Source organism: Haliotis asinina, chromosome 14 (assembly GCF_037392515.1).
Source record: "Haliotis asinina isolate JCU_RB_2024 chromosome 14, JCU_Hal_asi_v2, whole genome shotgun sequence".
NCBI classification, from domain to species: domain Eukaryota; kingdom Metazoa; phylum Mollusca; class Gastropoda; order Lepetellida; family Haliotidae; genus Haliotis; species Haliotis asinina.
The window spans coordinates 11694245-11709476 of NC_090293.1; the positions used below are offsets into that span (position 1 = coordinate 11694245).

Here is a 15232-nt window from a genome sequence, read left to right on the forward strand (position 1 = left end):
AGCGATGTTTACATTCCCACAATGCAATCGTGGAATGCCGCTTGACTAGTCAGCTCATCTGGATGTACACAACTTAGTTTGGTAGTAGAAGGGCGACGTTCATATTGCCCCACGTGGTTTAAGTTAATCACAGATGTAATTAATATGGTTTTGAGAAGATATTAACCCGAACATAAACCGTCACCAAACTGTTAATCACTTTTTTTCTGGAAACGTTCGTCTAACGTAGGGGGCTGACACGTCAAAGAAACAGCGCGTCACTTAGCCCTGTGCGAAGATTCATTATTTAGGTCACCGTCGATTGTTTGCTGGCTTAGATAAATCGAAATTTTCCTTAGAAACTATTCAATTTGGCATCTTAGAAAGAAATGCAGTTCGCTCTACCACATGTATAGTGTAATAAGCACACTGGTAACAGAACTGTAGAGTGTATTGAACAGACAAATGAAAAAAATCGGTGCTGACACAGGTAATTACGAAAAGGGAAGACGTTCACACACTTTGTCCAAAACTGACGTACCCTGCACCCCGATGCTCCAGATATGTGACGGCAATGAATAGAAAAAGGAAATTCCCATCGTAAAATTTGAATTTATATAAAACACTGCTTACAAATGAAGCAAGAAAAACTGTAATAAAGATTACTTTTGTAGTTGACACAGAGCAGTCAAATTCTGCTGAGCCGCCGATGATAAAGCTCGGGACATTCAGTCACCGGAGAAGAGTGGACCCATATGTGCGTGCATTTGTATATACTTGAAATACAGTTCCCAGTGTTGAATTTCATACATTGAACATCTACAAATTTATGTAAGGATTTATTTTGACATTACAAAGTTGCCTGCTTAACTTTGGTATTGAATGTTTTCCCAAAATATTGCACAAACAGGTGTGTATCTGTTTATTTCTAGACACAGGACAAGACACCACATACAGTGACATAAAATAACTATCTTTGTAATACTGATAGTTCTGATGGATTTAACTAAATCAGAAAGTATTATTTTAGTCATATGTACATTTCACTGCTCTTTGGCTTTTGAGAGAGATGTACAGCCCTTGCAAACTATGTTCGCAGCGCTATCCCCGCTTCCTGTGGATGATGAAGAGGAAGAACTGGCGTTGCTGACACTCATTAAACCGCCCTTTATTTTTTCGCCAACCTGTAACAACAAAACATAGAAAAAGAACACTTTGAGACATGGTCTTTGTAACAGTATGTTTAAATACCTGACCACTGAGAATTGAATTATTATGTTTAGATGGTATATGGATGGGAACCATTTAGACATTTGGGCTAGGTGAATGGTTAGGGGAACCTGGGTTGATTGCGACTCATCTGTCGTATTGTTGTATATTCGTCGCTGATAACTTACAGGAAGTGCTGAGAGAGTGAAGGATAATACTCTGAACACGAGCACTAGTTGAACAAAAGAAGCAACTGGAGGTTAATCTATCATACCGACAAATGTTTAAAGCTTGTTAAGTATAAAACTTAAAGACATTGTTGTATATGAAACTGATGTCAACTCATCAACACAACATACCTGTTTGCAGGACGCCGTCCCATTTCTACACCAGGTTGCAAAATGTTCGCAGTTAGAAGAGAAGAGATTATACCCTTGTCTCCCCACTTTGCTGAGTGCATCCTTCACAATCTGAGGAATACTTTTGGGCCTGGAAATAAAGGAATATCAGTATCCGTTTTGCTTTTATTGATTTGATATTTTGTTTATACTGTATAACTGGATTAGGAACCGATGACGTGTCAAAAACGTCAGCGAGCACCCGATTCAGTTAGTCGCCTTTAACGACAAGCAGAGTCACCTTTTATCGCAAGCATGGGTTCCTGAAGGCCTATTCAGCCCTGGACCTTCACGGGCCTAAGAAGTCATAATACCACAATGCAAGGGTAACTGCAGACACAACTACATGTTGGGAATAACAAAAATAATCATAATATCAACCGTTAACTGATTTTGTCAAGGTAAAATAGTTCATGCGATTTATGTATCTGCCTCGAAAGTTTGAGGACCTCTCGGAATATGTGAATTGTTTCGGATCTACTCTATCTTGTGTGTACTGATAGGTGTAGACATGGAAAAGGGAATGGGTTTCCTTCACTGCTGCCAAGTTCCCATGGCATTTCGGGCAATAATTTATACTCTCTCAAACTAGAGGTCTATTTCTTCTTAAGGAGTGCGTTATTGTTGCTGAGGACATTTAGACATTTTAGAAATAGATTCGGCACCAGATTTATGCAATGAACCTGCATTATGACAACACCAGAATCGTTTGAAAAATCACTTAATGCTTTGATTCATTATTAACACGAGGGAAAACTATCAAGTACAAACCTGATGTCTATATCCAGACTGTTATCAATGTAGAAACTGCACTGCTGAATCACATCCCTGAGTCTTTGTTTCAGAACTCCTTCATCCTTTGTCTGGTGTACCACCATTCCATCGCCTGAAATCATCCACAGACTAAAGTAAACAGATGATCTTGGAAAGAGCACTTTTTTACCAATATGTGATAGAACCGTTCCTTTGGGTGTCCCGAAAGTGGAACTATATCTTCCAAATTGTGTTAGGTCATCTATCTCGTCTCGTGTTACGCATCCCCTAGCAACACAGTCATGACGGCTAGAGGGGTCTAGGTTGCTGAAGGTATAAATTGTTTTCAGATTAATTGATTACGATATGCTATCTCGAAAGAAACGTTCATTCAAAACGTTATTGCTTCTTGTTAGGATGGAGAATACATACAAAGAGGAAGGCATTGTCATGCAACAAAATCTGAATATTACTGATGAAAAAGATCAGGAACAGCTTGAGACACTCCGTCTGCCAGCTAAGTGGAGTAAGTGGTTCCTTTCACTTCTGAAAATCAAAATCTTGACACAACTGTATTCGCAGGAAGCCATGTCCTCGTCCCTGTTGTACGTGTCAGTTATTTCTCTCGACGATATAAACATGAATTGATTAAAATAAACCTTCTCCCTAAACACAATTCTTTTTCTTGTTATCATCGCCCTTTTACATACTCCCCCTTATAACTTGACCGATCCATATTTTTATTGTCTTACCATGTTTCAAATGAAGGGTATCCAAATGTCATGCCAAGTTCGAATTATCATAAAGTTTTACAGAATAAAGATAGCATGCAGAGAGTGTTCGAGTGATCTTGGCACAGTCAAGCTGGTAAGGCTCATTATCAGCTCAGGGCGCACTTGCACCTTGAACACGCAGCCAAGACAGTGAATGGGATTTCTCCCAGCAAGCATTGACTAGTTGAAACCACCAAGAACTTTCCAGAGAGTATGGAGGCTCGCAAACATTGCAGACCTCTGCATTACCCAGATTGTCAGAAGGGCTCTCCTGATCTGCGCCAAGAGATGAGGAGGTACCAAACCAAGGGCACAGAGACAAAATGTGTACTTGGGATAAAAAACAGTGTACTTGGGATACAACAAGATATTTCAAATGTGAGGTACGCATATCTTGACAATCACGTTGCTGTCAAAAGGGGCAGAAAATTCAATGATATAAATAATTTCAAAGGTTTTATCAAAAAGGGCAAGATCAGGTTTGTTGGCTGGAATTCGTCTCAGGCTGTATATTGGCCTATTCCAGAGAAATTCAAAAGCGTCATTTTCCAGGACGCCCTGGACATGTTAAGGATGGATGGACCTCGGGATCAAAGCCAATGGCATGGCGGAGAAGATAGTAAAAGCAGCGAGCAATGTCATCAGGTCTTTTAAGATTCCTTGTGCCTAGGAAGGGCATCCACTGAGAAGGTGTTGGGCAATCTCTGTAACCTCGAATCTACCAAGGACGTTTCTAAGAAAATGACTCCCCAACATTAATTACCTTGGCATCTTTCATATAAAGAGTATTACATTTGTCGGGTCATGCAAATATCATTGAAAAGTACTTGACAAGGAGAACCTGTTCTTTCAGATTAGTGTCTCCTTTGGCAAGGAGCTCGATGTCGTCCATGTACAGGAGCTAAATAAGTGGTGTTGGGGACCTGTGCTGAAGAGTTTCATGGATGGTCACCCTTCTCTTTTTTTATAAGTAGGAGGCTCAAAGGATTTAGAGATAAACAAACAAGCAAACGAGTATTATAATCTCAAGTCCGTATTAAATTTTTTAATTTACTCCGGTGACTGAAACGTTGCTTTGTAAGGTTTTTTCTTGGTTGAGAACAGGCAAAACAGGTTGGAGACAGTTGTCAGTTGTTTCACTTGTGTATATCGCGGATTCGGAATATACGATTCTTGAAGAGCTAAATAAAGAGTGCTTATTCCTAATTCAGGATGTATATCATACTACACAGGCACAAGCGTGATAACCTCTTTATCATATCCTTGTCTTTATTCCATTGTATGTACTACACAACCATTAAGGAAACACAATATCGTCTCCTGCAATGTGCTCATTCATTAATGCATGCTCTAAGAGACATTAATACATGCTCTGAAAGACGAAGACGAAGGAAAAGAACTTGTCATGTTGTTTACTGAGTTTGTTTACTGAGTGCATGTACCATTGCTCAATTACAACAAAATCATCACTTAGCATATTTCCAAAACATAATTATTCAGAAAGTATTTAGCTAAACCACAGATGACTATTAAAGTCATATGGTCTGAGTGAAATGTCAGCAGCTGGTGTGAACACCATGAGTATGAACAACAGCTTGGCAACGGGGACCCATAGAAGAAAGGAGATGCAGAATACTGTCTTCAAGAGTGTTTCTATACACTTAACGTGGCAGAGGATTATGCTGGATCACTAAGCCACTGATCGAGAAGGCCATGGAAACACCTGAACATTGTTTTGCTAGAGGACGTCTTGGAAGCGCAGTGCAACGTGAGCATAGTGATGCTGGAAAGAGTGTGTGAGTTATAATTTAACGTCACATCGGCAATATTTCAGCCATATCGTGACGAGAACAAACATAATTATAAAGAATATGTCTTTATTATAGAATATGTCTTCAAAATACGGTAAAACAACTAATTTAGAGTATCACAATTTGAATTTAAAACTAGCATATAAAGTTAAAACTAGCAGTACAATTTGGACAAGACATAATATAAAAATAGGCTAAAGATCACCAACAGCTGAGGGTAGATCACCACACAAGGGACCAAGGGGACTTACATTTCTTTTGCTACCTGCATGGACCCTAGTTGGATTTACACCATCCCCTCAGCCGCTGGCGATGATTGTAGGGAAATGTAGCCAAATTAAAATGACAAAAATACTGCGTTCAAAAAATTGGTAAGCTTAAATTTGACTTTGAAGGTTTGGGGCTTATGTACCCACTCAGGGGGACAATAATTTTACGCTACTTTAACCCCCTTTGAGGGTACAGCCACTGAGCAGTTGCTAATTCACACTACCATGTTCAAAATACGAATTTTCTATTTACAAAACATACTATTCAAAATTTATGGAATAATTCTATTTCCTTTAAAAATTCAATGATTAAATGATAATTAACATTAAAAAGATCCTTCATTGTTTTGACATTAAAATATTTATCCCTTGTGATGGCAAAATCAATACATTCCTTCATCACAAGGGATACAAAATGGAGGATCCTCACCTTTAAGTATTGCATTCGTGAGTGTATCTAGTATGGCCAATGCGACATCGTCGTATAACGACCTCCTCAAATCTGGACTGACAACCCAAGAAGGTGTAACCAATATAGGGTTTTATGGCATGTAATTTATTGATACCTACTTGAGTGTCCCACTTCTTCTGCGTCAGATCCCTGATATAAGATCTTATTGTAGCTTTATAATCTGAGTATGGGATAAGAAGTGGTGTCACAGATTTGTTGAGCGCTGCCTTAGCAGCGAAATTGGCCATTGTGTTACCGACATGGCTTGGTAACCAACAAAAGACAAAAAACAAATGTCGCACTGGCCAGTACCAAGATCATTGTATAATTCGATGATTTCAATTACAAGTGGATGTTGAGAAGGCAAATTTTTAATAGCCTGAAGACAAGAAAGAGAATCCGAAAATATTGTGTAATGGTTATATATGTAGGTTGCTTATTAATATATTTAACAGCCGTGAGTATGGCATTAGCTTCTGCCGTGAAAATAGAGCTATTGTAGGGTAATCGGGAAGATATTATTCTAGATATCAATAACAGTGGCAGAAGCCACTGCATAACCATCCTTGGATCCATCTGTATATAAGAATTTATTGTATGCGTCATATTTACTTTCAACTGATTAAATTCTTGTTTATATTGAAGGTCATTAGTTTCAGATTTTTTAAATGTTGTCAGTGTTAGGTCAACGTGTGGTCTCACCAATTGCCAAGGAGGAGAAGAAAGAAGTCGAGAAGGAGATATACCATCCAGATCAATGCCGGCAGCGGCAATCAATGATTTAGTTCGTACTCCAAGAGGCGGAACTAGAGAAGACGTTTTATTGTACAAATGCTCATAAAGAGGATTAAATACACAGTTATATGCAGGGTTAGACTTGTTAGAATATAGTTTTGTGATATATTGTAAGCATAGTTTTGTACGGCGAGGTCTTAGAGATGGCTCATCAGCTTCTACATAAAGACTTTCAACAGGAGAAGTCCATAAATGATGGAACCATAATCGAGTTTAGAACGGACGAGTGATCTGTATAAGTGGAGAAGGGTCGTTTGGTCCCCTACCCACTTGGAGTTTGAAACAACGTTTAATAAATCAAGTGCCTTCAGACATTTAGCCCTTGGAGATTTAATATGAGGTAAGAAAGTAGGATGTTGATCAAATATCAATCCCAGAAATCTAGCTTCCTTTACAATTTTAATTGTAGTACCTGCAAGATGCAATTCTGGGTCTCTGTGTGGCTTATATTTCAGACAGAAATGGATGCAATTGGTTTTAGTTTTTGAAAATTTAAAACCATTTTGTTCTGACCAATCATTAATTTTATCTAGACACATCTGTAATTGTCTCTCAATCGTGTGCATATTTCTACCTAGACATGATACATTAATAATGATCCATCAATGGATTCATTTAAAACTTTAGATAAGCTATTTATTTTTATGCTGAATAACGTTACCGATAATATACTACCTTGTGGTACACCTTGGTCTTGATGGAACATGTCAGACAAGGTGGAGCCCACACGTACCTGAAATTGCTTATCTGCTAAAAACTCAGATATAAATTGACACAAACGGCCTCTCAAAACCATTCCATGAAGATCTTTTAAAATTCCATACTTCCAGGTCGTATCATAAGCTTTTTCTAAATCGAAAAATATGGATACGGCATGTTGTTTTTTTGATGATAGCATTCTTTACCAATGTTTCCAATCTAACCAAATGGTCTATAGTACTTCTATTTTTTCTGAAACCACACTGAATATTCGTTATAAGATTATTTGTTTCAAGGTACCATATCAGTCGGTTATTGACCATTCTCTCCATGGTCTTACATAAACAGCTGGTAAGAGATATTGGCCTATAACTAGAAGGGTCTGTATGATCCCGGCCAGGTTTAGGTACAGGAATGACGACAGCATTCCGCCACGAAGAAGGAAAAGTCCCTGTAGTCCATATATGGTCAAAGATATATAATAACGCTTCAAGACAAGTGTCAGGTAAATGTTTCAATAACTGACAATGAATATTATCACCCCCTGTTGCTGTATCATGTGCTTGCCCTAAAGCAGTGCGCAATTCATGTAAGGAGAAAAGTTCATTATAGTCCTCACCGTTATCAGAAGTGATATTAATTTTCTTCCTGGTCTTTAAATTTCTGAAATTTTGGTGTGTAGTTTGATGAGGAAGAGTGTTTAGCTAACGATTCTCCAAGTTTGTTTGCGATATCTGCAGTATCTGTTAGTAATGTGTTACCCTTCTTCAGATGGTGAACACGGGATCCGGAACCTTTTCCTTTAAGTTTTTGTATCATATTCCAAACTTTAGACACTGGAGTTCTAAAACTGAGTTTAGATACATACGTCTGCCAAGACTGACGTTTCGATTGTTTGCAGATGCGTCGGGCTTTAGCATTTGATATCTTAAATTTGTTTAAATTGTGGACTGTAGGGTGATTACAGAAATATTTTTCTGCCTTCCTCCTAGCTTTTCTAGTTAGTTTACAGTCGTCAGTATACCATGGTTTACGTATATGTGGATTTGTAAAGGATTTAGGAATAGTTTCATTTGCAATTGCCAGTAGTGCTTCTGAAAAGATTTCAGTAGGATCAGAAGTATTCAAAATTAATTCTTGTGTAATTTTACGTAGGCATAATGTCTCAAATGAAGACCAATTTGCCTTTGTAAAATTATATCTTGTCGAAGGTGGAATATAGGCTGAATGAATGAATGAATGAAAGTATAGTTGGAAAGTAGTCACTTCCACAAAGGTCATGATGAACTGACCATTCGAATTCGGTGAGTAGTCTTGAATCTGTCAGTGACAAATCAAGTGAGGAATATGTGCCTATAGCAGGGTGTAGATATGTATTTGAATCATCATTAAAAATACATGTCATTATTGATAATAAAATCTTCTAGGACCTTAGTGTTTGTGTGTAGACCACCCCAGAGCGGATTGTGGCCATTCAGATCACCCATGATGACACACGGATTAGGTAATTGATCATATAATGACTGAAGATCAGATTGATTAAGACCAGAAGAAGGAGGAGTGTACAACGAACACAGTGTAAACACCACATTTAATGTAATTCGAATGGCAACAGCCTGGAGATTACTGTTCAGTTTGACAGGGCTGTGGATCACTCCCTCTCTCACCAAGATAGAAGATCCTCCAATGGCCCTTTCGCCAGGGGGAGAAAAACAATGATATGAGTTGTACTGACGTAATTTTATTGTATCTGTCTGCTTTAAATATGTTTCCTGCAGACAGAAAGCTGATGGTCTGTAGTCTTGGACCAGCAATTGTAAATCATTAAAATTTGTTTTAAATCCTCTACAATTCCACTGAATTAAAGGTTGTGAACTATTCACCTCTTTGGCGGATTGACTGGAGATCTGGCACGCCCATTTCTTTTAGGCGATAGACTAGTTGTCCTGCGATGGACATCCATCCGTTCCAGTGATCCAAACTTGTAAAGTTTAAGAGGATCATTTGGATATCCTCTCGGTCTGTTTGTTGCGAGAGGAAGAGTCAATTTTATGTCTTGCTAAACCATTCCTTTCTTTCCTAGATTGGGAGTTAGGTGATGAATCATTTTGTGATCCTGATCTCTGCGGAGGTGTCACGGAAGTAGGTTCTGAAGGATCAGAAATCTGTTCAGCTGGGAATGGATCTGCTGTTTGCGTAAAAGACTCAGATGAAGAGTAGGACTCAGGATTTACAGAACTGATCCATGTAAAATCTGTTTGACACTGAACTGTTGCTGAGGAAACTGTTGGATTTTTTAGAACGGAAGCATATGTTCCAGTCTGGTCTGCAGTGGATACCGGTTTCTTTGCTTCAGTGTAAGAAATATTTTTTGTACATTTTATTTTACTTTTTTCCCATTTCTTTTTTATATACTGGGCAGGCTTTGCTCGATGATGAGTGTGCTCCAGAACAATTCTGGCACTTTTTAACATCACTGGTACAATCGTCTCTAACATGGAAAGTTTGGCTACATTGTACGCACGTGATTTTGTTCGTACACGAATTATACCCATGACCAATTTTTTGGCATTTAAAGCATCTGAATGGGTGTGGTAGGTACATTTCAACATGCAAGTTGCAGTACCCTGCTTTAACTGATCTTGGTGCCGTTGGAGATGAAAAAGAAAATAAGTAAGTGTTTGTTTTGAACATTTCAGTGCCTTGTCGCCTGGTAAATCGTTTCACAAACGTAACCCCTTGATCATGCATTTCTGAAACTATATCAAACTCTGACATGTCATCAAAGAGTCGATCACGATCTCTTATGATGCCTTTGCTGGTGTTCAGTGATCTGTGAGGAGAGGCTGACACTGATATACCGACAAGTTCCTCGATTGACATTAGGTTCGTGGCTAGCTGTCGCCTGGCACATTCAACGAGAATAGATCCATTCCTCAGACGTTTGATAGTTTTTACATCACCTGCAATTCCATAAATTCCCTTCGCAACCGCAGGTGTCTTATCAGGTGTTTCCATCACCAAGAATCGGGGCCAATATTCCACTGATTTTGCTCTAGGAATCATATCATCATTCTCTGAAACAACTTCCAGTGTACGTTTTGATTTTTTGATGGGGGTTGGAAAAGCCATGGTTGTATGATTAAGTTTCATCATCTCTACTCCCCACCCGCCACCGAGTGCTAATAAAGGCGATATCCTATTGCCGGTGGATGTCCATCAGACAGATACCAGGGATATAGAGATGATATACACCAGTAGTAAGGCCTACCAGTTTGGCCCATGAGCCATCGCCTTCGGGCACTGGCGTCTAGGCAAACTTTCACAAAATTGAAAATTCATTTATTATCTTATACACAGAATAGAACCAAGCCAAAATATGATAGAGCAATGAAATCTGTCAACGGACAGTAAAGCAACTAGACTATCACAGGAAAATATTTAAAACTAGAAAGAACCAGCAAAACAGAGCAAAGACAAGTTGTTTACGTTAAAATTCTATATTGTTATACGACGAGAGCAAGATATACAGAGTCACAAGTCAAAATAACAATGCAGATTTCAGGTACAATTCAAGAGAGACAAAATCTAAGTCATCGGGTCACAAAATACAATATAGCAAACTCACCAAAGTCTTGGTGTGAGAGGGAACAGCTATGGCAAAATGTAAACACAGCGATCGTGTGACAGCAGATGATGTAGATTCAGGATTTCAAGTGTTGGGTGTAATCCAGCAAATATGAATGAATGTCAGTGAGTGTCGCCCTCCGCACGGCAATCAGCCTTTATATATATTTACAAAGCCATTTCCCGAAAGTTTGGGCACAAACGAATATCGTCAACACTGTAGAATGGTCTCGAAACAGTCGCCCCGAAGTGAACATCGAAAACTAGGAACAGATAAATTCCGGAATGCCAGAATGCTAAAAGTGTTGACCAGATATTAAAACGAAATGTGACCCTTAATATTTACTATTCAAAACACTAAACATTGAGACCCACTACTAATTAATACTGAATTAATAACAAAATATACAGGAAATACATACTCGTAACACTCTTCCCCTTGAGGAAAAAGAAGTTTCGCAGAAACTTTCTGTTACAATCATAACAGTAATAACATAATGACATGTAATAATATGAGTAATATGACAACTTCTTGCAAAATTACAATGACAAGATGCAGATACATACATACAGCATCATCAGGTCATTATACATTCATACCCTGGAAAGTGCATCAGCACAAACATTATCTTTGCCTTTAATGTGTTTGATCACAAGATTGAACCCTTGCAAGGTCACCTCATAAGTCTCTGACTCTTGTTCTTCATTTTGTGAAGAAAAGTCAAGGGATTGTGATCAGTAAATACTTTAATTGGCAAAGTGGTGGTACCAAGGTACTCTTCAAAATGCTGTAAAGCTAACAAAAGACCTAATGTCTCTTTCTCAATGGTAGAATAATTTCTTTGGTGCTTGTCAAATTTCTTTTAAAAATAACAAACTGGATGTTCAATTCCTGAATCATCCTCTTGCATAAGGACAGCACCTGCACCAACATCACTTGCATCTATTTGCAACTTAAAAGTTTTCTCAAAATTTGGTGCCTGCAATACTGGAGAATTCATGAGTATGGCTTTGACTTTTTCAAATGCAGTCTGACAACTGCTATCCCACTGAAATTTTACCTTTTTCCTCAAAAGGGTTGTAAGTGGAAATACAACATCTGAGACGTTTTGACAAAACTTTCTGTAATAGCCAGCCACACCCAAGAATCTCATGAGTTCTCTCTTAGATTGAGGTACTGGAAAATGTACATTGCCTCAACTTAAGCGTGAACTAGTTGTACCTGGCCGTGCCCTACAACTTGCGCTAAAATTCCACTTCTGCCTTTCCGAATTCACACTTGACAAGATTCACAGTTAACGTCGCCTTAGACAGTCTTTCGACGAGTCAGTTCGTGAGAGTGCATTGACAGCTTTCATGTCAGCACAGCAGCGCCAACCACCTCCACTCTTCGGCACAAGAACACATGGTGAACTCCACGGACTGTCACTGAGTTCAATAATGTCATTGTCCAGCATGTATTTCACCTCCTTCTGTAGAATTTCACCCGTCACTGGATTCATCCGATATGGGTGTTGTTTTACAGGCACAACATCACCTACATCTATATCATGGCTAACAACATCAGTTCGACCAGGCACATCAGGAAATAAGTGAGAGAACTCATAAATCAAATCTGACATCTGAACTTCAAATGTGATAGTTTCTCATCAAGGTGAGCTAACACATCAGAATTTCTCAACTTTGGTGAAACATTATCACTAAGATCATCAAACTTCACATTACTAACACAGTCATCAAAGTTGTCAACATTCTCACAATTGTCTTTAGTACAATCAGAAACTGGGGAGAGTGTGACAATACAATTGACATGTTTGGTTTCTAACCTGTCATGATATTTCTCAATCATGTTCACATGACACAATCTCTTTTGTTTACAGTGACCAGGTGTCAAGACGACACAGTCTGTGTCGCTAACCTTTTTGTCAACAACATATGGACCTTGATATCTTGCTCTCAGTGGCTGACCAGCAATGGGAAGCAAAAGTAACACTTTCTCACCACAAGTGAAATTTCTCTCCTTTGACTTTTTGTCATAGTTCAGCTTCATTTTTTCTAGTAAAACTTTCAAGTTTTTTCTAGCCAACTCACTTGCTTTTGATAATCTGTCCCTAAATGTAGACACATAGTCTAAGAGACTGATCTCAGGTCTGTCATTGAGCCATTGTTCTTTCAAGTGTTTTTAGTGGCCCACGCACACTGTGACCAAATACAAGTTCAAAAGGGCTAGACCCTAAACTTTCCTAACCTGACACTCTGACAGCAAACAGCAACAAATGCACTCCCTCATCCCAATCTTTCTCTGTCTCAAAACAATGTCTTGATCATATTTTTCAAAGTTTGATGAAACCTCTCTAACGCTCCCTTTGATTGGAGGATAGGCACTACACTTAACTCGCTTAATATCTAACTTGTACATGGCTTGTTGAAACATCTTAGACATAGAATGTGAGCCCTGATCAGACTGAACAACATCTGGCAAACCAACTAAGGTGAAAAACTTGATCAAAGCTTTGACAATCTCAGGAGCAACAATCCTATGAAGCGGAATTGCTCAGGAAATCTGGTAGAAGCACACATAATTGTGAGTAAATATTGATTACCAGACTTAGTCTTAGGTAGTGGACCAACACAATCAACAATAACTCTACGGAAAGGTTCCTCAAAAGCCGGTATAGGTTTCAAGGAAGCGGAAGGAATTTTTTTGATTTGGTTTCCCAACAATTTGGCATGCATGACAGGTCTTACAAAATTTAGCCACATCATGTCTCAAACTGGGCCAAAAGAAATGTGCCAAAAGTTTCGCACAAGTTTTGTTTACACCCAAATGACCTGCCATGGGACTTTCATGTGCCAATGAAAGTACATGTTTTCGAAATAATTTCGGTACCACAATTTGATGGTACAATTTCCATTCATCCTCTGCAGGAACATCCAGCGACCTATATTTCCTCATCAAAACACCATCCTGGTAGTAATAACAAACTGGAACCTTGCTAACCTCCTCAAAAGAAACAGCCTTACTAGCCAACTTCTGCACTTCAACATCCTCACCCTGTGCACTAATAAGCTGTTCACCACCTGACAAGTCCTGAAGATAAGTCCTCTGTCTCCACCTCACACAAAGAATGATCCACCTCACACAAAGAATGATCCATAAAAGTACCTGAGAAATCATAAATGGTATCATTCTGCAAACAAGTCTTGGAAGAAATGCCTTTCGACATTGAACGAGTCACTGCACAAGAGGGAAAAATACCCGAAAATTCATCCTCCAACGTTTCAGTACTAACTGAACTCTCCGGCAAAACAGTGACAATAGGATCAGCGCCAACTTTGGCCCCCATAAGATCATTACCGATCAACAAATCGACACCCGGAACTGGGAGAGAGTCAGGAACAACAACTTTCACCTCGCCTGAAATCAGATCTGAGGTCAAATTCACAAAATGGAGAGGAGCAGAGGAATTGCCACCTATCAGAAAAAGGCAAAATATCCTTCAAAATCAGAGATTGAAGAGCTCCAGTATCCCTCAAGACAATAACGGGCCGTGGGGTAGGATTATCTCCCATAAGTGACACAGAACCCTTATACACAAAGGGCAAAAACTCCTTCCGAACTACAGAATCTGGAGACTTACTCACACAGACAAAACTCTCTTCAGAACCACCTGGAAATAAAGGCTTAGGTGCGATGGACACAAAAGCATTTGGGGAACCTGTAGCCTGATTTTTAAACTTGAGTTTGTAACATGCAGACACCAAATGAGCTGGCTTCTTACAACAACAACAATACGCACAAACAGGATCAGAACCACTGGTAGTCTTAGGCTTAGACTGAAAAGTATGTGACTGCTTGCCACTACAATTTGAACCTCTTCTTACACCACTGTAACCTGCATGTCCTGAAGTCTTAACCGGGGAAAAGCCCTTTTGTCCAGAAAACTTTGTATTACCCGGAGACTTAAAAGAACTCTTGTGAGTCAAACAATAATCACCTGCCAACATTGCTGCCTTATGTAAGTCATCAACCTTTTGCTTATCCAAATAAGTCTTAAGGTCAGCATGAACACTGCTTGAAATCTTCCATCAACACTAACTGTCTCAAACCATCAAAATCTGTGACCTCCTTAGACCCACACCACCTAACAAACAATGTTTCCTTTTCTCTAGCAAACTCTACAAAAGTCTCATTGTCCCTTTTGTGAGCATTTCTCAATTTCTGACGATAAGCATCAGGCACTAACTCATAAACTTTCAAAATTGTTTTCTTCACAAGATCATAACCTGAGTTTTGCTGCACTGACAAGGCTGAATAAGCATCCTGAACTTTACCCTTCAAAACAGTTTGCAACAGCATAGTCCATGACTCCCTAGGCCATTTGAGATTTTCAGCAACTTTCTCAAAATGTAGAAAATATTTGTCTACTTCTTTTTCATTAAATGGAGGTACAAGCCTGGCATGCCT

At 39.0% G+C, this 15232-nt stretch overlaps 1 protein-coding gene across 1 annotated transcript in view; it reads right to left on the bottom strand.

The window, feature by feature from the left end:
- Positions 1–574: 574 nt before the first annotated feature.
- The window catches only part of LOC137261897 (phospholipase A and acyltransferase 4-like), a 60063-nt gene continuing 45405 nt past the window's right edge, over positions 575–15232 (bottom strand). Inside the window, exons 3-5 of the mRNA XM_067799704.1 lie at positions 2358–2472; positions 1548–1677; positions 575–1163 (exon numbers count right to left, since the gene is read on the bottom strand). Of these exons, the coding sequence (XP_067655805.1) occupies positions 1023–1163; positions 1548–1677; positions 2358–2472 (386 nt within the window). The 3' untranslated portion in view covers positions 575–1022. The remainder of the gene's footprint in view (positions 1164–1547; positions 1678–2357; positions 2473–15232) is intronic.